The 23,948-nt window shown below is 42.7% G+C and overlaps 1 protein-coding gene across 1 annotated transcript in view; it reads left to right on the top strand.

The window, feature by feature from the left end:
• Positions 1-23,948, top strand: part of RFX8 (RFX family member 8, lacking RFX DNA binding domain) — a 186,633-nt gene that overhangs the window by 153,442 nt on the left and 9,243 nt on the right. Inside the window, exon 14 of the mRNA XM_029603318.1 lies at positions 8,891-9,005. Within this exon, the coding sequence (XP_029459178.1) occupies positions 8,891-9,005 (115 nt within the window). The remainder of the gene's footprint in view (positions 1-8,890; positions 9,006-23,948) is intronic.

Raw genomic sequence — 23,948 nt, 5'->3', positions numbered from 1 at the left:
ACCATTTTTCCTACTTTCGGTTTCCTGTCTTAACCAGTTCACAATTCACAATAGAACACCACATCCTATCCCAAGACTTTTTAATTTTCTCAGGTTTCTCTCATGAGGGCCTTTGTCATATGTCTTCTGAAAATCCAAATCGACTATATCTGCTGGTTTACCACTATCCACATGTTTATTCACCCCTTCAAGAAAATGTAGCCGATTGGTGAGGCAAGACTTTGCCTTGGGTAAATCCATGCTGGCTGTGTACCATTAAACCATGTCTTCCTATATTCTCTGTGATTTCGTTCTTTAGAATACTTTATATGATTTTCCACGGCGCTGACCAGTCTCTAGTTTCCTGGATTACCCCAGATCCTTTTTTAAAAAAATTGGCATTACATTAGCAGCCCTCCAGTCTTCAGATACCATAAATGATTAATGATAGTTTACAAATTACCAGTTGTAGATGCAATTTCATTTTTCAGTTCTTTCAGCACTCTGGGATGTATTCCGTAAGGGCGAGGTAGTTTCCTATGCTTTAGTTTGATAATTTGCCCTGTTACATCTTCTAGTAGACAGGGACGGTAACTTTCAAAGTGGCCTGTGCCGAGGGACGCAGCTATTTTATAACATAGGCGCGTAAGTGCACACGTTATAAAATAGCCTGGCCGCATGCACACCATGTATTTAGGGGGATTTTAAAAGGGATGTGTGCCGACGCCATTGCTTCTAAAACCAGTTTATTCCCCCCTAGTTTAATAGCCTTCCATCCCCCATTAAAGCCCCAACCTTTAAACCCCACTGATCTGCCTAGTTTTTGTTTTTTTTTTGTTTTATCATTTACACGTCATTCATAGCAGAAGTAAAGTTACGCGGCAGGGGACCCCCATCGCGCACTAGTGCACAAAAATATTTTGTGCAAATTTCAGGGTAAAATCCCAGAACGGCCATGTCCCGCCCGGACCACACCTACACCTCGCCCTTTTAAAACTTTTCATTTGTGTGCACAGAGTGGGGTAGATTTTTAAAAAATGCGCGTTCGCGTACTTTTGTTGGCGCACCAGTTGCAAACAAAAGTACGCTGGATTTTAGTAGATACGCGCGTATCTTCTAAAATCCAGGATCGGCGCACGCAAGGCTGCCGATTTTGGGCAGCCGGCGCACGCCAAGCCGCACAGCCTGCCTCCGTTCCCTCCGAGGCCGCTCCGAAATCGGAGCGGCCTCGGAGGGAACTCTCTTTCGCCCTCCCCTCACCTTCCCCTCCCTTCCTCTACCTAACCCACCCCCCCGGCCCTATCTAAACCCCCCCCCTATCTTTGTCGACGGATTTACGCCTCCCGGAGGGAGAAGTAAATCCATGTGCGCCAGCGGCCCGCTGGCACGCCCAGACGTGACCCGGGGGCGGTTCCGGAGGGCGCAGCCACGCCCCCGGACCGCCCCGGGCCGAAACCACGCCCCCGGGCCCGCCCCCGAAACGCCGTGTCCCGCCCCCAAAACGCCGTGTCGATCATCCCCGCCCCCGACAAAAAACCCCGGGACTTAACGCGAGTCCCGGGGCTCTGCGCGCCGGCAGGCCTATGGAAAATAGGCCCGCAAGGCCCTGCTCGCGTAAATCTGGGCGGATTTACGCGAGCAGGGCTTTTAAAATCCACCCCAGTGAGAATATGCACGTATCCAGGCATCTTTTTAAATCCTCTTGGCATGCACCAGCCCAACATATTTGCACATCGCCTGATTGATGTGCACGTCAGGCTTTTAAAAATTCACCTTTTAAGATTTGTTTTAGTTACTCTAAATCATCACCATTAAATACGTTTGGGTATCTCCCCATATCCTCTTCAGTAAACAATGAAGAAAAGAATTAATTTACCCTTTCCGCTTTGACCTTGTCTTCCCTAAGTGTGCCCCTTTAACCTCTTGATCATCTAGTCCAGGGGTCCCCAACCACCGGTCCGCGGACCGGGACCGGGCCGTGGGAGTTTTTTGCCGGTCCGCGGTGCCGCCAAGCATCGGCAGGTGTGTCGCACACTCCCGGTCTCTCCCGCTGCTCTTCCTTCCCTGCTGCCGTTGCCGCTGGGCTATCAGCACGTTCAAGCCCAGCGGGAACGGCAGCGGTGCAAAAAAAAAAAAGCTGTGGCATCCGCGGCTGGCCTTTTCTTCTTCCCGCCCCCCCCCCCCCCTGACCCGGAACAGGAAGTGATAGCGGTGCGCGGGAAGGAGAAAGAGCCGTGCCGCATGAAAAAATAGCAGCGGCGACAGCAGCATCGGCCCCCGAGCAATCGAAGCAGCTGATAATAGGTAAAGGAGACAGCAACGTGAGCCTCCCGCGGCCGATGGGATTCTTCTTTCTTGGCCTGCGGGGGCTGGAGGAGGAGGTGGTGCAGCTACCGTTTGTGCTCGGGTGGGGGGGGGGGGGAGAGAGGAAGTGAGTGAGAGAAAGAGAGAGAAGCAGGCAGCCAGCCAGCATGTGTGTGATTGACTGGTCAGAGAGCTGATGTGTGTGTATGTGAGAGACAATGAAAGTGATTGCTCAGGGAGATGACTGATGTGTATGTGAGAGTGTGAGACATTAGTCAGGGAGGTGACTGATGTGTGTGTGTGAGAGAGAAAAAGCATGGAAGTGAGAAGTCTGGGTATGTGAGAAAGCATGGGCGTAAGAAGCCTGGTGTTGTGGGGGTGAAAGAAAGCATGGGAGTGAGAAACCTGGGTGAGTGTGCATGCATGAGAGAGAGAGACTGCTTGGTAAGGTGATGATGTGTGTGAGAGAAAAAGACTGGTGTGTGTGAATGTGAGAGAATGTGATTCAGGGAATGAGAAGCCTGTGCACGTGGAGAGTGAGCATGGAAATGAGAGAGACTGGTGTGTGTGTAACAGAGAGAAAGTGATTATGGGAATGAGAAGCCTGTGCATGTGAAGAGTGAGCATGGGAGTGAGAAACCTGGGTGTGTGTAAGACACATCATGGGAGGGAGAAGCCTGTATATCTGAAAGAGAACATGGGAGTGAGAGACTGGTGAGTGTGTGTGTGTGTGAGAGAGAGAGACAGAGAAAGTGATTATAAGAATGAGAAGCCCATATATGTAAGTAGAACACGGGAGTGGGAAGCCTGTGTGTGTGTGTATGGCATGAGAGAAACTGTTCAGGAAGGTGACTGGTGTGTGTGTGCCAAAGACTGTTTGGGAGATGATTGGTGTGTGAGAGACAGAAACTGGTCATGGGGGCATGACTGGTATGGTGTGTGTGTGTGAGAGACATGGGCACTAAGGAAGAGGACCATAAGTATAGAGCTTAGCTTCTACTGCTGCTTCTGGTGTGTGCCACGGCCTGCAGGGAAGGGGAGTAGGACAGCTGCTGGAGGGGGTAAGTAAAAGTGGCTTTTTAAGTTTATTTTTCTTGACTGCCATTTTAATTGTGTGATGTCTGCTTTTTTGAAATATTTTATTGGTGTTTGGAGAATGTTTAATAGTTTTTATGAGTTTTTAATTGTTGGATGTTATTCTGTTCATAGCTGTTTTGAAACATTTATTCTGCTTATTAGTATAGTTTTACAATTATTTCTGTGTGGGGATCTATAGCTGCTTGCTAGTTCTGTTTTCCTAATAAGAGGTGTATTGGTTTTTAGGACCTGATTTAATATTTGTAGTGTTGCCTTTTCATAGATAGGGTTGCTCCTGTTTGAGTGTATTCCATAATACAGGTGTAACTGTGTGCAGATCAGTTTATGTGCATTACTACAGATCCTGGGAGTATGTTAGGTCGGTTCTGTGTCTGTTACCGAGATGAGATATTTTGCTAGCATGTAAGCGTTTGTATCGGTCTTATTTGTTGTGTTTTCTCAAGAGGACATGCATTGGTGGTAAACTGTTGTCTTTTCATAAGTAGGGCTATTGAGCCTGGAAGTAGAAGGAGTTTGAGTTACTGTTACTGAGATGTCACCAGAACCAGAATATCTTTTTTGTAGGGTGAGTTGTATGGGGAATGTCATAATTCTGCTTTACATCCATTATTGTGGGTCAGGGGGGTTCCCGTGGATACAAACTGTATTTTTACATCTAGCCCTGTGACGATCATGGGTCAGTGTGCCATGCATGTGAGAACCTATGGTGAGTTGAGTCACATTCACATTATAAATGTCATAATTAAATGATAAGTGTGCACTAAAATCCAACCCCCTCCATAACCCCGCCCTCATATGACCAAAGCCCCGCCCCTGCCCCGCCCTGCCGGGCCATGGAAAATTGGTCTTGCTTGAAGCCGGTCCCTGGTGCAAAAAAGGTTGGGGACCACTGATCTAGTCGACTCCCTCATAGGCTTCAGGCTTTGGAATTATTTGAAAAAGTTTTTATTTTGAGAGATTGCCTTTACGGCCAGCTTCTTTTCAAATTCTCTTTTTGTCTGCCTTATCAATGTTTTGCATCTAACTTGACAATACTTATACTTTTCCTATTTTCCTTATTTGGTTCTTCTTTCCATTTTTTAAAAGATGTTCTTTTGGCTAAAATAGCTGTTTTCACCTCACCTTTTAATCATGCTGGCATTCATTTGGTCTTCCTTCTTTCTTTTTAGTGAATGGAATACATCTGGATTTACAGCTTCCAAGATGTTATTTTTAAACAATGTTCATGCCTGATGTAAACTCTTAACCTTTGCAGCTCATCTTTAAGTTTTTTTCTATTTTCCTCATTTTATCAAACCCATGCATACTTCTAGCAATTCTGAGGTGGACAACTTTCAGCCAGGTCAATCTACTCAGGTGAATAGGTACTTACCCAGGTAAACGCCTTTGAAAATTGTCCTCCATGTAGTTAAAACCACCAACTCCATAGTGATGCTTTGCTTAAATGAGAAGTGCCTCATGTTATCAAATTCCTTTTCTCATCCTTCTTAACTTAATGGATCTTACTGTTATTTCACGTTTGCATTATTCCCCATAATTATTTTAATTTTTGCATTCATAATTTCTTGAACATAAGAAATTGCCATACTGGTTCAGACCAAGGTCCAACAAGCCCAGCATCCTTTTTCCAGCAGTGGCCAATCCAGGCTACATGTACCTGGCAAGTACCCAAAATCTAAGTTCGGTTCAAGAGAGATTGTGGGGTAGATTTTATAAATTTACGCGCACGTACTTTTGTTCACGCACCAGGCGCGAACAGAAGTACACTGGATTTTATAAGATACGTGCGTAGCTGTGCGTATTTTATAAAATCCAGGGTCGGCGCGCGCAAGGGGGTGCACATTTGTGCAACTTGCGCGCGCCGAGCCCTGAGCGCGCTGCCCATTCCCTCCGAGGCCGCTCGGAAATCAGAGCAGCCTCAGAGGGAACTTTCTTTCTACCCCCCCCCCCCCCGCACCTTCCCTTCCCTTCCCCTGCCTAACCCACCCTCCCGGCCCTATCTAGACCCCCCTACCTTTATCGGAAAAGTTACTACTGTCTCCGGGCAGTAGTAACTTTCGCGTGCCGTCGGGGCACTCGGCCACGCCCCCGGACCGCCCACATGACCCCAGACACGCCCCTGATCCCAAACCGCGCCCCCTGGCCACGCCCCCGACCGCCCCTTTTTGCAAGCCCCGGGATTTATGTGTGTCCCGGGGCTTGCGCGCGCCGCCGAGCCTATGCAAAATAGGCTCGGCGCGCGCAGTTGGGGGTTGGGGTAGGTTTTCGGGGGGTACACGCGTACCCCTTTGAAAATCTACCCCTGTGGGTAAAAGAAATTAGGAAAGAAAAAAATTTTGTGTAGTTTTAGAAAATATAAATTATTCTTAAATAATCTGTGTTCAGATACTGAATTCTCAGAGAAGAGAGAAGCTGGACATAGGTTGTATTAGAGCTGTTATATGCCCGGTGCTTATTTCTACCATGATAATAGCATGTATACACTAAGAGGCTGATTTTAAAACAAGCACATGTGTGCCCATACACACACACACGCATCGGCATGTGAGTAGAGATATGCTGGGATTTAAACTCATGCGTGTACTTGCGCTTGTATGATTTAAAATATGCCTACTGAGCATAAGCATGCTCTTAATTTTAAGAGGTTACTTGAGCAAACCTGCTTTGCATATCTTCCATAGGACTTTGCTGGCTTTAACGCGCATATGTAAGCAGATTTTAAAACATGCTGGCGCGAGAGACATTCCCAGTTTTTCCAGTTAGTCCACCAGTTTGCCCAGTCAATCTTAAGGTCATCCAGATCCCTCTAATTCTTCATCCTGCACACTCCCTAGTTGACCCGGATCCCTCACCCTGTCATGTAAGCCCTAAAATGTGAGATCTGCAGACCAGCTCCTCAGTAACGTTATGTGGCTAACAAGCCACCATGCGCTACAACCTCCCGTTTAAAATACGAAGTTACGTACGTAATAGTTGGCCTCGCCCCAGAATGCTTATGTCCCGCCCCCCTTATTTTTTTTTTTTTTGCTCGCGCACACGCATAATATGCGCGTAAATCGCTTTTAAAATCCACGTTGCTCACGCATGGCCCACATACGTATATGGCCATTTTTGCACGAGCAACACTTTTCCAAATCGACCTCTGAGGCGTCCGCCGTACATTATGAGGTGAAATTTTCAATAAGCCGCCTAACTGACAAAGTATGCACACACTTTTCAGCCCGCACAAATTAACCTGATTTTCAACTACAAACTGCTCACATCGTTTGTGTTTGAATATCGGATGGCTATGTGGACAAAAGCATGCATATACCCCAGGTCATCTCAGATGGGAGCCTAAGGTACATGCATTGAGCATGCAAGTATATTCTACCCATGTAACTCCCAATTTTACTCAGGTAGTTCCCGACTAAGCTGTTGAAAATGTACCCCTATATTTTATTTAACTAAACAAACAGAGTTTCAGGAAATGATGAAGTTTTAGAATTTGTTTTAACCCTTAATGCCACTTCAGCTGGATCATCAGAAAAAAAAAAAACCCCCCACTGTGATTCAACACTTTATTTTGACAGAACATGAGGAATAATGGTTGCAAAAACTTGGTGGAAAAAGAAGTGTTTCACGCATTTCTCAAATCTATGTTTTGTGTACTTTTTAGAAAACATAATTTAGCCTTGGAAAGCTGATTTTTCAGACCCTAAATTTATAAAAAAATTGAAAGTGAGTAGTGGGTTGCCTGAAAGCTCCCTGTTACCCAGAGCCTAGTTCTTCTAGGAAACAAGATCTGCACAATTAGGGAATCCTACCACAGGCTGTTTTCCGAATAATGCTAACTAAGGTATCAAGCATGGTTGACTGTGTCGTAACCCAGGGTGCTCAAACTGGTCCTTGGGGCTTCCCAAGCCAGTCAGGTTTTTTGGAGATCTCTAACGAATAATATGCATGAGATTTATTTCCATGCACTTCTTCCTATGTTTGCAAATATATTTCTCATGCATATTCATTAGGGATATGCTAAAAACCTGACTGGCTGAGGGTAGCTCAAGCATTGGTTTGGGCACTCCTGCCATAACCCCCAACGACCTGGAGCATTAGTGCTGAAAAATGCCACGGTTCCAGTTATAGAGGGATTATGGGTAAATGTAACGATATCTATAAAAATTGTAAAAAAAAAAAAAAAAAAGTTGTCCTTCCTATGCTTAAAATATAGAAATAGAGTTTGCGGAGGTACACATGAAGGAAGAGTACGTTGATTATATTGAAAAAAATTACAAAATTCCTTGAGTCATTTATGGAGTAAAGCCCCTTAGTCCTGAAGAAGCTTGAGTTTATTCTACCTATTTATTTATTTATTTATTTATTTATTTATTTATTTATTTAGGGTTTTTATATACCACCTTTCTTGATATGTATATATCAAATCAAGTCGGTTTCCATATAACACAACTGTCGCCGGGGCATTACATTGAACAATAAACATAGTATTGACTATGTTATTTAAACTATTGTTATTTAAACTATGTTATTTTTATTTAAAAATATTTTTATTTTTATGTTATTTTTATTGTTATTTAAACTATGTTATTTAAATATTGTTATTTAAACTATTGACTATGTTATTTAAACAAATGTTTTGATTAGCATCAGTTCTATCACAAGTTTAATTCCCTTTATTGTCCTAGTAAATTCAATGCTAGTGAAATATGCCACATTTATAGAACAGAATGTTCTTCATGCAAACCCTCCTGTATACCATACTTCAGCCCAGAAGGGCCATCTCTGTGGGTAAAGTCATGTCTCTTGCCAACTGGGGTGCTAGTTGTGGCAGCTGTGAAAATTTTATTATGTGGATACATTTCCATTAAAAGTTTGACTGAAATCAGCACTAAACAGATGACAATAGCTTTCAGTCTGCATTTGGTCCAGCAAACCAGGTCAATTGCAATCGCACCAAATTTCTTGCACTATTTGCAGTTTTCTGCGTACTAATCTTCTACTGGTATGAACATACAAATGAGCCTGACAGAAAAATATTTTTTGAACAGGAAATTCAAAACAAAGCCAATTGCATGCATACTTTTATTATGCACTGTTAATAAGCTGTTTTGCATAATTTTACATCATAGCTCATTAACTATAAATTAAAACAATTTCGCAAGTGTATAAACCACCACACAACATTTTAGTATTTGTGAATCTGAAAAACACAGTCTGCTTCATGCGCTGAAAAATAGTGCGTGCAATCACAAATAACATACACTATTTGCCATTTTTCCACATGAAGCAGATTTTATGAAATATATCTCCCTTTAGAAGTGTAAGGCTCTCTGTTCCCAGGCTTATGCTAATCCATGGAGCCATTCACTGCATGGCGATTTATTTTCCAGTAGATGCCACGCACGTCTGTATGTGAGTTGCACATTAACCTTGCATTGATATAGATTTTCATGTATGACTTTATCACATAGCCATGCAGTTCTTTACTGCCCTCTAATTTAATCACTTGTAGCCTAGCAAGAGTAAAGAAGAATTTAGAAAACTGGCTGCCCATTTCCAACTAAAATGGAACTTTCTTCTGACATCAGTGAGCAGGGCTATGACACTGTTTCATGCAGAGAGCCTAGGTGAGTCCTGTTTTCTCATGCCGACTGTGTTGAAATTTCCGTAACTAATCTCGTTTATTAAGTATTATAGTTATTTTAGTACCGATGTAAGAGAGCTTTGTTGCACAGCTTTGGCAAGAAAATTGCTGATTTTCCTCCTACAAAACTGTACAAGGTTAATAACCGTGAGACATTTTAATGGCAACATAATTACCCATTTTGTTTTCAAAATAAAGTGATTGGGGGAAGGGGGGGGAATTAAACCATTGAGGATTGTTTGACGAGGTCCATTTCTCAGGCCCTAGAAAATAAGAAAAAGAAATTAGATTCCACTTTGACCTTTAGACTTTTCAGTGTAGCAAATGGAGCTTTCGCTATCATGTTGGGCCTGGTCCCTTTGGTTCAGGGCTTTCAGAGGTCAGGTATCCCGCGGGGGCAACATGGTCAAACCCAGGGAGGGAGCAAAGACGTCTACAGTTACTGCAATGACTCCTTCCTCCCAAAGGAGTAATGCCATGGTTAGCAAAATCCTCTTTTTGCAGATGATGTGAGAGTCCTTTCCCAATGAGAATTTGCAGTTGTCTGCAGTGAGATTTTTAATAGTGGGGGAAACGTGATTCTGATCAGATCTCCCCTTAGGCGCTCAAGTCACCCAAATTCAAGTATTGGAACAGTTTCTGGCAGAAATATAATTAACATTGTCAGCAAATAAAAATGCAGCGTTTGTATCCTGCCTTTGAAAACGTGCTCAGGGAGGGGTGCATAACTCTGAACCTTTGCATTAATGGAGTTTACACAAGGATAAACCCACATTAGCAGCTAGAAATTAATACAACCTTCCCTTCCCTGTTTAACCTATTTCAGTTATGTGTATACCCAGATGATAGCACGGATATCTGGAATAAAGATAGAGGAAGTACATTAGCCATGCTCAAACTATTATACCAGGAATGAATGTCTGCACTTTAATCAAAAAATGTCCTTTTTTACATTTCAAAAAGGCTTTCTGCTGTGCAACTCCATAACAATTAACAGATAATGGATATTGTTACCTTATAAAATAGAAAGATTATGTTGCTCACATACATCAAAAATGCTATAATTTTAATTAGGATTCTAGAATTTATTTATTTATTTGTTTGTGATTTTTTTTTTTTATACCGGTGTTTGGAAAATACCGTCACATCGGTTTACATTTACAATACAAATAAAAGCAGTGCATAAAATAATAAAAATAATAAAAGTTCAGTCCAACTAAAATTACAATTAAACTCAATAAACTCTAGTTCTTAATACAATGTTAAAAATTAAATAATAAGAATAAAATTAAATAATGATTATCAAAACCAAGATAAAGCATTGTCGTGTTTGTTTATGAATGAATGATGCAGTGCTTAAAACTTCGATTAGCCTTTGCCGTCATTAAAAGTTTGCATAATTAAAGATGACTGGCCCCTCTACCCCTACCTTGATCTGGTTTTAACGAGTATTTCTTTTGACAGTTACATTACTTGCTTTTCTGTTTTACCTTGTATGTGGCGTGCTCGCACGCACATAATGATGGCCTGTCATCCATTGTAGCCTTGCCCTGATATTCTGTGTGTACACATATTCATACACTACTATGGCTATTCTCATTTATACTCCGACATCATTCTTCATAGACAGTATGGCAAGTGAGGGTGAGCCTTTTATCTACCATTGTAGACCGCAGATATGCTTTGCTTAGTGTAAATTTTGAGAAGGTACCAGCAACCATAATTTGAAGTGTCAGGAAGATCATGTACATTCATAACATACTGCAAAACATCTCATGGGGAGCCCTTCCGGGGGTAACATATCATATAAATGAATCAACTCATCACAGTGTTCACTATTGGAGAGGACGCCATGAAGATTCGTACAGTCCTTTTTACCTGGTTGCTTCTCTAAATCGTACAAAAACTACTCAGGTATTTCTGTCAGCTTCAAGCTGATCAAACTGTTGTCCAACTGAAACGCGAGCTGTGTTCGACAAGAATATAGAAGAATTCACATTGGAATATTTGTTCACTTCTGCCAAACGTTTTCAAATGGCCTTTTCTGGCAACATTTGTATGGAGGCTCCTTGAAAGCTGTTTCAGCATAAAGAGAGCTTGCCATCTCCTTGGCTGTGATACTTGCAATTGTAAAACCGTTTTCTCTATAGGAAGTGATGAATTCAAAGCATTTTTTCATGACCGAGCTAAAAATTTACTAGATCCATACAATGGCTTTGCCTTGCTTTACTTGTGATATTAGCATGTCATATCAAACGGCAACTGATATTGTACTTTTGGCGATAGTGTGTATTTTACAAAACTACAGTTTATTTATTTATTTATTTATTTTAAAGCATTTCTCAATCGCTTTCCAGATCAAATCTTCCAAAGCGATTTAGAACAAAATTTAAAACAATCAAATAATCACAAGTAAATAATAAAATGAAAATTAAATACATCATCTAAGCCAGTGGTTCTCAACAGGTGTGTCATGTGGTCCTGGGAGGTGCGTAGCAGACCCAGCAGAAGACTGCTCTTTCCTCATCGGTCTGGACAGGAGTTGGCCGATTTCTCCTTTGTTGGGTATGAGAGGAAGCAGCTCTTGCTTCCTTCTCCTCTTCCTGGCCCAGTGGGAGGTTATTCCCTTCTCTTTCACCCAGATCAGAGCGAGATATCACCAACTCCTGTTCATACGAGTCCAGCCGGACACCAATTTTATCTTCCTCTGCCTGGCCTGGCAGTGAGACTGCTGATGCTCTCTTCACCTCATGGGGCCTGGACATGAAAGCAGGAGCATGAAGGAGAGAGGTGCCTGCTCTATAGATCCACTGCCGACTTCTGCTGCTGCTGCTGCATCATCTTCTTCCTCTCCTCAATGCTTCTTGCCCTCATCTTCTGCTGGTAAAGCGGGAGGGAGTCTCTGGATTGGACTGAAGGCTTTTATGCTGGCAGGGAACCAGGAGGAGGGGGGATGATGTGCTGGGCAGGAAGGCATGGGAAGACAGGGGGTCAGGAGTCTGCTGGGTAGCAAGGGGTGGGGGAAAGGAGGTTGGGGTTGCTGGGTAGGAAGAGGTGGAGAAAGGAGGGGCTGGGGGCTGCTGGACAGGGAGGAGAGATGGAAGTGGAGAGATGGAGGTGGGCCTGTTGGGTAGGAGGACAGGGGATGCTGAGCAGGAAGGGGGTAGGAAAGAGATGGTCAGAGGTATGCTGGGTAGGGAAGGGCAGGGAGAGTTGAGCAGGGGAGAGAGGCGGCACAGGGAAGAGGATGCAGGGAAGGGGGAGTATCTGAATTGTTGGGCAGGAATATGAGCATGTGAAGGGACGATTGAGTAGTTGGGAGCAGAAGGTCTTGGTGTTTCCATTCCAGGTTTTGTTTCCCGCATTTTTCTGTTTCACTGTAAACCGGCATGATTTGCATTTAATGCAAGAATGTCGGTATATAAAAGTTAAAAACAAACAAACAAACAAATTTGTAATTTGTGGTATTTTATTCTATATTAGGTGAAGGTAGGTCTGTCTGTATTCTGTATGTATGCCCCCTGGTCAAAGTATTGCTTGAAAGGGTAAAAACTCTTCCCTATTTACCCATTCCATCCCACTCATTATTTTATAAATCTCAATTATATCCTCTCTTCATCTCTTTTCCAAGCTTAAGAGCTCTAATCTGTTTAGCCTTTCTCCATAAAAGAGCTTTTCCATCCCCTCTATAATTCTTGTAGCCCTTCTCTGAACACTTTTTATATCTGCTATATCTTTTCTGAAATGGGGCGACCAAAACTGCACACAATACACACAGTGCAGTCGCATAATAGATCTATACAAAGACATGATATTCTCAGTTTTGTTCCCCATTCCTTTCCAAATAATTCCTAACATTCTATTTGCCTTTTTGACCTCCGCCGCACACCCAACCAAAGATTTCAAGGTATTGTCCATAAGGACTCCAAGGTACGTTTCTTGGGTGGAGATTCCTAAGACAGCATCGTGTACCTGTAGCTGGGATTATTTTTCCCTATGTGCATTACTCTGCACTTGGCCACACTAAATTGTATCTGTCATTTAAAAGTCCAGCCTGCTAGTCTCACAGTTCTTCACAATCTGCTGCTCCTTTAACGATTCAAAACAATTTTGGGTCATCTGCAAATTTGGCCACCTCACTACTTGTCCAATTCATATCATTTATGAATATGATTAACTAGCACAAGTCCCAAAATAAAACCCTGGGGCACTTCACTAAAGATCTTTCTTAATTTGGAAAACTGACCATTTAGTCCTTCCCTCCGTTTCCTGTCTTTTTATCCAATTACAAATCTACAACAGGATGCTGCCTCCGATCCCCTGACCTCCCACTCTCCTGAGGAGCATCTCATGAGGGAATTTGTCAAATGCCTTCTGAAAATGCAAATGCACTCTATTAACCGGCTCTCCTTTGCCTGCATTTTTATTTACACCCTTAAAAATGATGACGTCCTACTTCATTAGGTCCAGTAAGTGGACAAGTTATTCAGCTAATGCTAGCCAGATAACCTGCCCATATACCCAGTGGGAGAAATGTCCCACTGAATATATTTGATTAAAGTTATCCAGCTACATATAGCTGGAGAATTTAAAGCCTAACTGGCCATTATGGCTAGTTAGGCCTAAAGTTATCCAGCCATGCATGGCCAGATAACTAGCTACTTAACTGGATATCATCAGAGATATTATTATGCTATGTGATCCCAGTGCTTCCAGTGTTACTTGGGTAATTACTTAGGTAATTAAGTAATACTGGATGCACCACGATTGCATAGAACAGCGATCCTGCCATTTACCAAGGGGCTCTTGATGCAGGTATTAGGTGGATTCAAGTGCTTCTGGGGGAAGGTTTCTGCCTGGGAGGGTGCTGTTTGTTGGGGGAGAAGGTGAAATTTATTGCATTCTTAGTAGAGAGGGATGGAGGAGGCCTGGGGCCCGGTGGTAATATTTGCTTTGCTTGTAAAATACATTTCTTCTGTTTCTCGGCCAGTGGGGGTGGGAGTTGTAACTTGTAATTGCTGGGGGTGGGGGGGGGGTTGGGCATCAGGCCAGGAGACTCGCAATGTGTTTTGTTTTTAAAGGTGCACTACTTACCCAGTTATCTTTGAAGATATCCTAATAAGTGGCTAGTTATCCAGTCACCCAAGGCCGGATAATTTTAGTCCTGCATCAGAGCGGGCCTAAAGTATCTAGGAACTTTACCTCCCTTAATGTCTTGATGTGACATTTACCCAATTAACACTCAGTAAATTCTAGTCTCCCATTATTAATTTGTTGCCCATTTTACTAGCCAGTCTAATCTCTGTTAGCATTTGACAGTCTTTTCCTCATCCTGGCCAGATAGGTGGCAGTATTTCCCCACTACTGTACTCTTCCTTTTTACCCTTGGAATGTCTATTCCTAAGAATTCCAGAGTGCAATTTTTTCCTGCAAAACTTTTATCCTGCTTGACTCTATGCCATTCTTAACATATAATGCCACCCCTGTATACCAGTTTTATCTGCCCTGTCATGTCGATATAATTTGTACCCTGGTATCACAATGTCCCATTGGTTATCCTCCTTCTACCAGGTTTCTAAGATGCCTATTATGTCTGTATCTTCCTTTAGCGCCATATATTCTGAGGTTTATATTCAGTCACTGTCAGGTTTGATTAGTTAGCCAGTTAAACGTATACGGCTAACTTAGCCTATATATTCAGCTATCAAAGCTATTTGGATATGTTTATCTGGCTAACTGACAGGGATATGAGCCGACCAGAGTTAGCCAACTAAGTTAACCAGCTAACTCTGAATAACAGAGTTAGTTGGTGTTATTGTTTGTAAGGTTTTGGGTGGACCCTTGGACACTGTGGCAGCTGACCATGCCCACAGGGGGAAGTCCCGTGAGGGGCCACAGGTCAGGCTCAGCTTTGGGACACACAACACAGAGTTATATCTTTTATTAGACAGAGTTGAGAAGTCACCAGAGGTGGCAGTAGTGAGTAGAGATGAAGCCCGGCTGGGCTTAGGGTTCCTCAGGACACTGGAACAGCGATTCCCTCTGTGGCTGTGCTGTAGTGGAGAAAACTGAGATAGTGAGTACAGTGGAGCATACACAGAGTTCTGGTATAGAGCCTCGTTGTTAGTTACTCACACAGCGGTTTCTCCCAGAAGGTGACACAGAAGCTGGAATAGAGGCAGGCCCTCGGGGAGCGAGTACCTGGTTACAGGGAACAGCTCTGAGGAAATAAAGTTGGTAACTCGCTGATGATGTAGGCAGCGGTTTCTTCCAAGCAGAAGCGATAAGTTCAGGCAGCGAGTCAGGGAACATGGGCCCTTGAGGAACGAGTACTGGTTCCTGAAAGCGACCTGAAAGACATGAGAGGCCCCCCGAGGAGCGGGTATCCCGATAGGATAAAATCCAAAAGTTGGAGAGGCAGAGTAGCTAGGTACGGAGAGCGAATCCCATCCCTAAGGAGTCCCCTTGCTGGCTCGATTAGCTAGCAAAAAGTGTAGGCTTTTGTATCCGGGATGCGCGACGTCATCACAGGGGGACGCCCCTGAGGTTCGCGTCAAAGAGAGAATAAGAAGCAGGGCCGCGCAGTGCGCGCGCCCGCCCTGTGGTACCTGGACAACATGGCGGGATGCAGTGCTCAAGCCGGACCGGGGATGCCGGGGAGGACGGCAGGCAGACACCGCGACAGCCAGACGTCCATCAACTGCGCGGGAGGAGTCGCAAAAAAGGTAAGATGGGTGTGGACGTCGCACGCCGTGACCTGAGCGCCCGGCTGGACGTCCAAGGTCACGGCGTGCGCTCATTACCTTTTAGAGAATAGGAATCCTGGGAGCCATGGGGAGGTTAAACATGCGGCAAAACTGCAGGTTACTGTATGGGAGGGAATAGCTAATCCGATCGTTTACATATCATATACATGCCGCGGGCGGAAAGGGTTACCCGTTGATTTAAAGAAGTGGTAAGGATGGGTTAAAAGGGATAGTGAATCGCGGGTTGGACTTACGTGGCCAAATTGCGGGTACAAAGCGGGTTAGAAACGGGGTAATCGCGGCCGCGCTTTACTGTATCGGCCTGTCAGAGAATTAAGGTCTGTTTTCCCACTACACAGACAATTCTAACATTGGCAAACAAATACTATCTTTTACTAGATCAGAGAATCAAACAGGTGAATTTTCAAAAGAGTTATGCATGAATATATAACATGCTATCATAGCAATTTTTAAAAGCAATTTACCCACATTAAGTGCACTTAACATGGGTAAACCTATTGACAATTCACTGGCATATATTGTAGCAATTTTCAAAAGCCCACTTACACCAATAAAGTGTGTTTATACATGCAAAACAGTTTTAAGTATGTAAATACTTTTGAAAATTAGGCCCAAAGTCTATTTTTCCACTATACAGACAATTCTAATACTGACAAATACTAACAAAACTAGCACACAATGGAGTTAAGCACATAAAAGTAGCATATATAGTTGCAATTTTTAAAAGCCATTTATGCCCATAAAGCCTTTTGAAAATTCAGCCCTTTGGAGTGAATTCTCGAAGGAGATACGTACATAAATGAAGCAATTTTCAAAAGCCCATTTACATATGTAAACCTTTTTGAAAATTACCTCTAATATAATGAGCCAGTAGTAGTTTAACCCTCCAAGAATTATTTTGTCTCAAGATTTAAGTGCTTCTTCCTAGCAAGTCCAAACTCACCACCACCAGATGAAGGTTCTACTATCAGCATCTCTCTCTAGTTCTCTCATTGGAGTCCTGCCTCCAGAGTTCATCTTCCTCATAAGAACATAAGAACATGTCATACTGGGTCAGACCAAGGGTCCATCAAGCCCAGCATCCTGTTTCCAACAGTGGCCAATCCAGGCCATAAGAACCTGGCAAGTACCCAAAAACTAAGGGGCAGATTTTCAAAGGGGTACGTGCATAAGATACGCGCGTACCCCCCGAAAACCTGCCCCAAGTTCCCCCTGTGCGTGCCGAGCCTATGTTGAATAGGCTCGGCGGCGCACAAACCCCAGGACGCGCATATGGTTTAGATAGGGCTGGAGGGGAAGGTGCTGGGAGGTGGAAGGAAAGTTCCCTCCGAGGCAGGCTGCGCTGCTCGGCGTGCGCAGGCTGCCGATTTTGGGAAGCCTTGCGTGCGCCGACCCCGGATTTTAAAGGATAAGCGCGCCTACGCGCGTATCTATTAAAATCCGACGTACTTTTATAAAATCTACCTCTAAGTGTATCCAAAACTACTGATGCTAGTAATAGTAGTTGCTATTTTCTAAGTCAGCTTGATTAATAGCAGGTAATGGACTTCTCCTAGAACTTATCCAAACCTTTTTTATACCCAGCTATACTGAATGCACTAACCACATCCTCTGACAACAAATTCCAGAGTTTAATTGTGTGTTGAGTGAAAAAGAAATTTCTCCGATTAGTTTTAAATGTGCTACATGCTAACTTCATGGAGTGCCCCTTAGTCCTTCTATTATGTGAAAGAGTAAATAACTGATTCACATTTACCAGTTCCAGACCACTCATGATTTTAAACACCTCTATCATATCCCCCCTCAGCCGTCTCTTCTCCAAGCTGAAGAGCCCTAAACTCTTTAGTCTTTCCTCATAGGGGAGCAGTTCCATCCCCTTTATCATTTCGGACGCCCTTCTCCATCGCAACTATATCTTTCTTGAGATGCGGCAACCAGAATTGTACACAGTATTCAAGGTGCAGTCTCTCCATGGAGCAATACAGAGGCATTATGACCTCCTCCATTTTATTCACCATTCCCTTTCTAATAATTCCTAACATTCTGTTGGCTTTTTGACTGCCACAGCACACTGAGCCGACAATTTCAAAGTATTATCCACTATGATGCCTAGATCTCTTTCCTGGGTGGTAGTTCCTAATATGGAAGCTAACATCGTGCAACTAAAGCATGGGTCATTTTTCCCTATATGCATCACCTTGCACGTATCCACATTAAATTTCATCTGCCATTTGGATGCCCAATTTTCCAGTCTCACAAGGTCCTCCTGCAATTTATCAAAATCCGCTTGTGATTTAACTACTCTGAATAATGTTACATCATCTGCAAATTTGATTACCTCACTCGTCGTATTCCTTTCTGGATCATTTATATATTGAAAAGCACCAGTCTCAGTACAGATCCCTGAGGCCACTGAATACCCTTTTCCACTGAGAAAATTGTCCATTTAATTCTACTCTCTGTTTTCTGTCTTTTAGCCAGTTTGTAATCCACAAAAGGACATTGCCACCTATCCCATGACTTTTTACTTTTCTTAAAAGCCTCTCATGAGGAACTTAGTCAAATGCCTTCTGAAAATCCAAATACGCTACATCCACCAGTTCGCCTATATCTACATGTTTATTAACCCCTTCAAAAAAAGTGAAGCAGATTTGTGAGGCAAGACTTGCCTTGTTCCATCAAACTATGTCTTTTTATATGTTCTGTGATTTTGATCTTTAGAACACTTTCCACTATTTTTCCTGGCACTGAAGTCAGGCTAACTGGTCTATAGTTTCCCGGATCACCCCTGGAGCCCTTTTTAAATATTGGGGTTACATTAGCCACCCTCCAGTCTTCAGGTACAATGGATGATTTTAATGATAGAGTCCAAATTTTTACTGCTAGATCCGAAATTTCATTTTTTAGTTCCTTCAGAACCCTGGGGTGTACTACTCTTCAGTTTGTCAATCAGGCCTACCACATCTTCTAGGTTCACCGTGATTTGGTTCAGTCCAACTGAATCATTACCCATGAAAACCTTCTCCGGAACGGGTACCTCCCCAACATCCTCTTCAGTAAACACCGAAGCAAAGAAATTGTTTAATCTTTCCGCGATGGCCTTATCTTCTCTAAGTGCCCCTTTATCCTCTTGACCATCTAACGGTCCAACCGACTCCCTCACCGGCTTTCTGCTTCGGATATATTTTTAAAAGTTTTTTTACTGTGAGTTTTTGCCTCTACGGCCAATTAAACCAATTTTTTCTCTGTACTGGAAAAACCTGTAAACTGTTTGGCTTTGTGGTTCTTCCTGAACTACATTCTATTATAGTCCTCAGTGCTCTGTGCACTCATGTGTAGTTCCCTGTTTAGAGCTACAGGTCCCTGTGCTCTGTACCCTGTTTAGAGTCACAGGTTATCTCTCAGTGCTCTGTGTTCAAACAGAATCTCTTTTTTCCTCTCTCAATTGTTTTACTTTGGGGTGCTCCCTGAGCCACACTCTTTTAAACTCTTCAGTGCTCTGGTGCACACTGTAGCACTACTTTGCCTCCAAACTTCTTCTAGCAGGCCACTCACACAAGCTTTCTTTTCTTCTCCACTTTCTTTTTTTATCTCCCCTGGAGATTTTGGTTTTCTCTGTGCTTTGCCTAGAGAAAAATCAACAAACTGACACCATATGTGGCAAGGTAAATGAGCGGTCATGGCTTCTTTGAGTACTTTTATTTACAGTGCACATGAAATCACAGCATATCCGCTTACCTTCAGCAGTAATCACAGTAACGATCATCATTCACATACAGGATTCACCTTAGGTTATCAATGTATACAGGAGCTGCCTTCTCCTGGAGACCTGGGCTTGGTCTGCTGATCCCAGCTGGGCTCTGCCTCTTAACTTCCCCAGCTGGGCCCTGCCCACAGGACTCTTCCTGCCCAGCAGGTTTCCGCCCATAGAACTTTCTCCCTCTGTGGGGATTTAAGGTGGACCGGGCATCTAGTCTGGTCCAACACAGGATAAAGATGGTTAGTAAAGCCACTCCTTCACAACAGGAAACAGACAGTAGGAATAAATGATCAGTTTTCTCAGTGCGGGAAGGCAAATAGTGGAAGGCCCAGGTGTCTGTTCTGGGTCAGTGCTTTTTAATATATTCATCTGGAAAGGGAAAAATGAGTGAGGTGATCAAATTTAGAAGTGACACAAAATTATTCCAAGTTATTAAATCATAAGGGATTTTGAGAAATTGCAGGAGGACCTTGCGAGACTGGGAGTCTGGGCATCTAAATGGCAGATGAAATTTAATGTGGATAAGTGCAAAGTGATGCATATAAGGAAAAGTAATCCAGACTGTGGTTACACGGTTAGGTTCCATACTAGGAGTCACCTCCTAGAAAAAGGATCTAAGTGTCATTGTGGATAAAACGTTGAACTGCTCAGTGTGTGGTGGTGGTGGTCAAAAAAGTGAACAAAATGTTAAACATTATTAGGAAAGAAATGGAGAATATTATAATATCTCTGTATCACTCCATGGTGCGACCACATCTAAAGTACTATGTGCAATTCTAGTCATCACATCGCAAAAAAGAAATAGCAGAACTGGAAAAGATTCCGAAAAGGGCAACCAAAATGCTTAAGAGGATGAAGGTTCCCTATGAGGAAAGACTAAAGAGGCTAAGGCTCTTATGCTTGGAGAAGAGACAGCTGATGGAAGATATGATAGAGGTCTATAAAATCATGAGTGGATTGGAACTGGTAAATGCAAATCAGTAGTTTACTCTCTCAAAAAAATAATAAAAAGACTAAGAGACACTCCATGAAGTTATTAAGTAGCTCATTTAAAACAAATCAGAGAAAATTATTTTTCATTCAACGCACAGTTAAACTGTGGAATTCATTGCCGGAGAATGTGGTAAAGGCAGTTAATGTATCTGGATTTATAAAAGGTCTGGACAAGTTCCTGGAGGAAAAGTCCATAAACAATTATTAACCAGGTAGACTTGAGGAAAGCTGCTGCTTATCTCTGGGCATAAGCAACATAGAATCTATCAATTTGGGATTTTGCTAGGTACTTGTGTCCTGGATTGGCCATTGTTGGAAGCAGAATGCTGGACTGATCTGACTCAGTAGAGCAGTTCTTATATTCAGCGTAAGGGAAGTTTCATGGAGAGAGAAAGCTGCAGATCTTCTGCTTTGCATTCTCTCTGTCTCCCTCTCACTCTTCTTTGCCTTACTCATATTTATAATTAGCTGATCCTTCTTCCTTTTACAATAAAAATCTTTTATAAATACAGTATATGCTTTTTACATTGCAAAACTAATAAGATTTAGCATCTGTTCCTACCAGTAATCTGTCAATTACTTATCTGTAAATCAGCAAACTCAAGGATAAAAGCAATATTTCCCACTGACCTAGTGAACTAATTCCCACTTGACCCCTTTCTTTCATGGATAATTACTTATATCTATAGTTGTACGATGAAAAGATAAGCATTAAATTGCTTATCTTCTCCTCAAGCCGCTCACAGAGACTTTGTTTAATGTGTAGTCCAGATGGTGAAGACCCCTTTTAGAATGCAAAATTAATTTGTGTCCCTAAAATGTCCGAGGCTTACAAGGGAAGATAAATAGATTATGCATAACCCGTAAAGTCTGTGGAATAAGCTTGAATACAAAGAATAAAAGCAAAAAAAGCATCAATGTTATAGAGATATTTGCTGAAGGATTGAAACTAGAACAAATCAAATCATTTTGGGGGTTTTTTGCCTGGAAGTTTCCTCTTACCTTTTGGGCATCCAGCTCAATTGGAATTGACCTCTGTTGTGTTTCGGCACTATGAGTCTTCCTTTTCAACTACCCAGTAATTTTTTACAATATTTTAGTCTACTCTCTTTTGAACTTATCTGACCCAGTCATTGTAGTGTCAGTCTTCAGCTGGTGGCCACACACCAAGGCTCTTTTTTTTTTTTTAATTCTGCAATCATGGTCCCTAAGTCCAATCACTAGTCATCACCATTATATGATTACTGGAACTCTGTCCCTACACAAACTACGAATGCAACTTCCATAGCATTCCTAGCTCCAGCCAGACCCAGTCAATCTATGGAACAGAAGGCCTAACATGGGACTTGAACCCAGGTCCTATGAATGACAACAAGCAGCACCGCCACTGAGCTGGCCATAGAAATGTTTAACGGAAGTAAAGAGAAGAAATGAGAAAGCAAAAAAAACACTTTTGAGACTGTAAGGAGTTTCTTAGGAGGAATTTAGATGTACAATTAAATAAAATCCCAAGCCTTCTATTAGGGATAGTAGCTGCTGCTTCATTGTGGATATCTCCCATGCACCCTTTTTCTTAATTTCTAACTCTAGCCTTTAGGAATCCAATGTATTCGTTTACTGTTTTTATCTTCTCCATTTTCTCTGGAAGGGCATTCCAGACATCCACCACCCTCTTCATGAAGAAATATTTCCTGACATTGGTTGAGTCATACCCACTGAAGTTTCATATCGTGACTCCTAGTTTGCTTTATCCAGAATAGGTTTGAGGAACATGCATCATTAAAACCATTCAGGTATCTGAAGGTCTGTATCATATCTCCCCTGCACCTTCTCTCTTCCAGGGTACACATATTCAGATCCTTCAGATTCTCTTCATAAGTCTTCCGATACAGATTCCACACCATTTTGGTCACCCTTCTCTGAACTGCTTCCATCTTGTCCCTATCCTTTTTGAGATATGGGCTCCAGAACTGAACACAGTAACATTTATACTGACTTATCCAGAGTTAAACTGTCTAAGCCTCATTGTAGGTCCCTCCTGATGCAGCATAGCGAAACATGGTCCATACTGGAGAACCGTCAGCATTTGTTATTTGGATATTATAATAGGCAAATTTTGCCTTTTTTGAGGAAATAAATATTGTTTTCTATGAACCTTTGAAACTTTTGGACAAGATTAATTTTTCACAACTTATTCTTTTGTATCGGTCTGTATATTACACCCATATAAATAGATGTTCCATTCCCTCTTTCCAGATTAACCACAGTGCCTTCTCCTTATCACATAAACCCTGCAATTCTGTTGCTTTATTATATATAGTGTCACGCCTTCTCCCTTCCTTCGTACCCGGTCCTTCCTGAATAGATTGTAGCCTAATATAACTATATCCCAGTCATGGTTTTCCCTGTAAAAGGTCTCTGTGAGGGCCACTACATCTAATTCAGCTTCTTCCATGACTGCCTCTAGATCTGGGACTTTATTTCCCATAATATGAGCATTAGTGTATATAGCTTTCCAGATGTTGCCCCCTTTTATACAAGTATTTAAAGTTTTATTTATCTTAGAGTTTTGGTTACTCATCCCAGACAATTCTAGTTTAAAGTTCTCTTCGGTAGGTTTGCCAATCTGTGTTGGAAAATGATACACCCCTTCTTTGACAGGTGGACCTCACCTCTGCTCAGCAGTCCTTGAAATATCATCCCAAGTTCCAGAAAGCCGAAACTCTTGTCAACACCATCTACTCAACCATTCATTCATCCCCAGAATATGAGCTTCTCTACCTGGGCCTTTATCCCTGACTGTGAGAAAGGTGCACAGATGGTATTCTCCTCCAATCTGCTTTGTCCTCTTTCCCAGAACCATTAAGTCACTTTTGATATGATCTCTGTGGTACCTCACAGTATCATTCATCCAACATGGATGAGCAGCATCAGATTGTAGTCAGTAGGCTTGGGGAATTCTGACAATCTCAGCACATCTCCAGGGACAAAATGTCTGGAAGGCAGATGGATGCCTCCATGCCCCTCAGAAGCAAGTCAACAAGGTTCATCTGCAGACTCAGATTGAAGTGATCACCTAGGTGCCAGTCCCGCAAACAAAAGTGAAAGTGAGAGCATTCCTAGGCATCATGGGCCACCCTTTAGAAGATTTATCTCCAGTGGTTCGGAGAAGGCAAAGCTTCTCACAAGGCTGTTGGTGAAGAAAGCACCAGAGAAGATCCAGTGGTCAGCTGAAGCAGAGAAGGCCGTCCAGTTTCTGAAAGAGGCATTATGCTCTGAACTGGTCCTGGTAAGTCTGAACTTTACTGAACCCTTTACGGTGCAAATCAATGCCTCAGAAGTAGGCTTGGGAGCAGTCTTAGTCCAAGAGAAAGATGGCCAAGAACATCCTGTGGCATACATTAGC

The sequence above is a fragment of the Rhinatrema bivittatum genome, chromosome 5, assembly GCF_901001135.1.
Source record: "Rhinatrema bivittatum chromosome 5, aRhiBiv1.1, whole genome shotgun sequence".
NCBI lineage: Eukaryota > Metazoa > Chordata > Amphibia > Gymnophiona > Rhinatrematidae > Rhinatrema > Rhinatrema bivittatum.
Note: the sequence above shows the minus strand (reverse complement) of the source record. Positions and strands in the feature narration are given on the sequence as shown.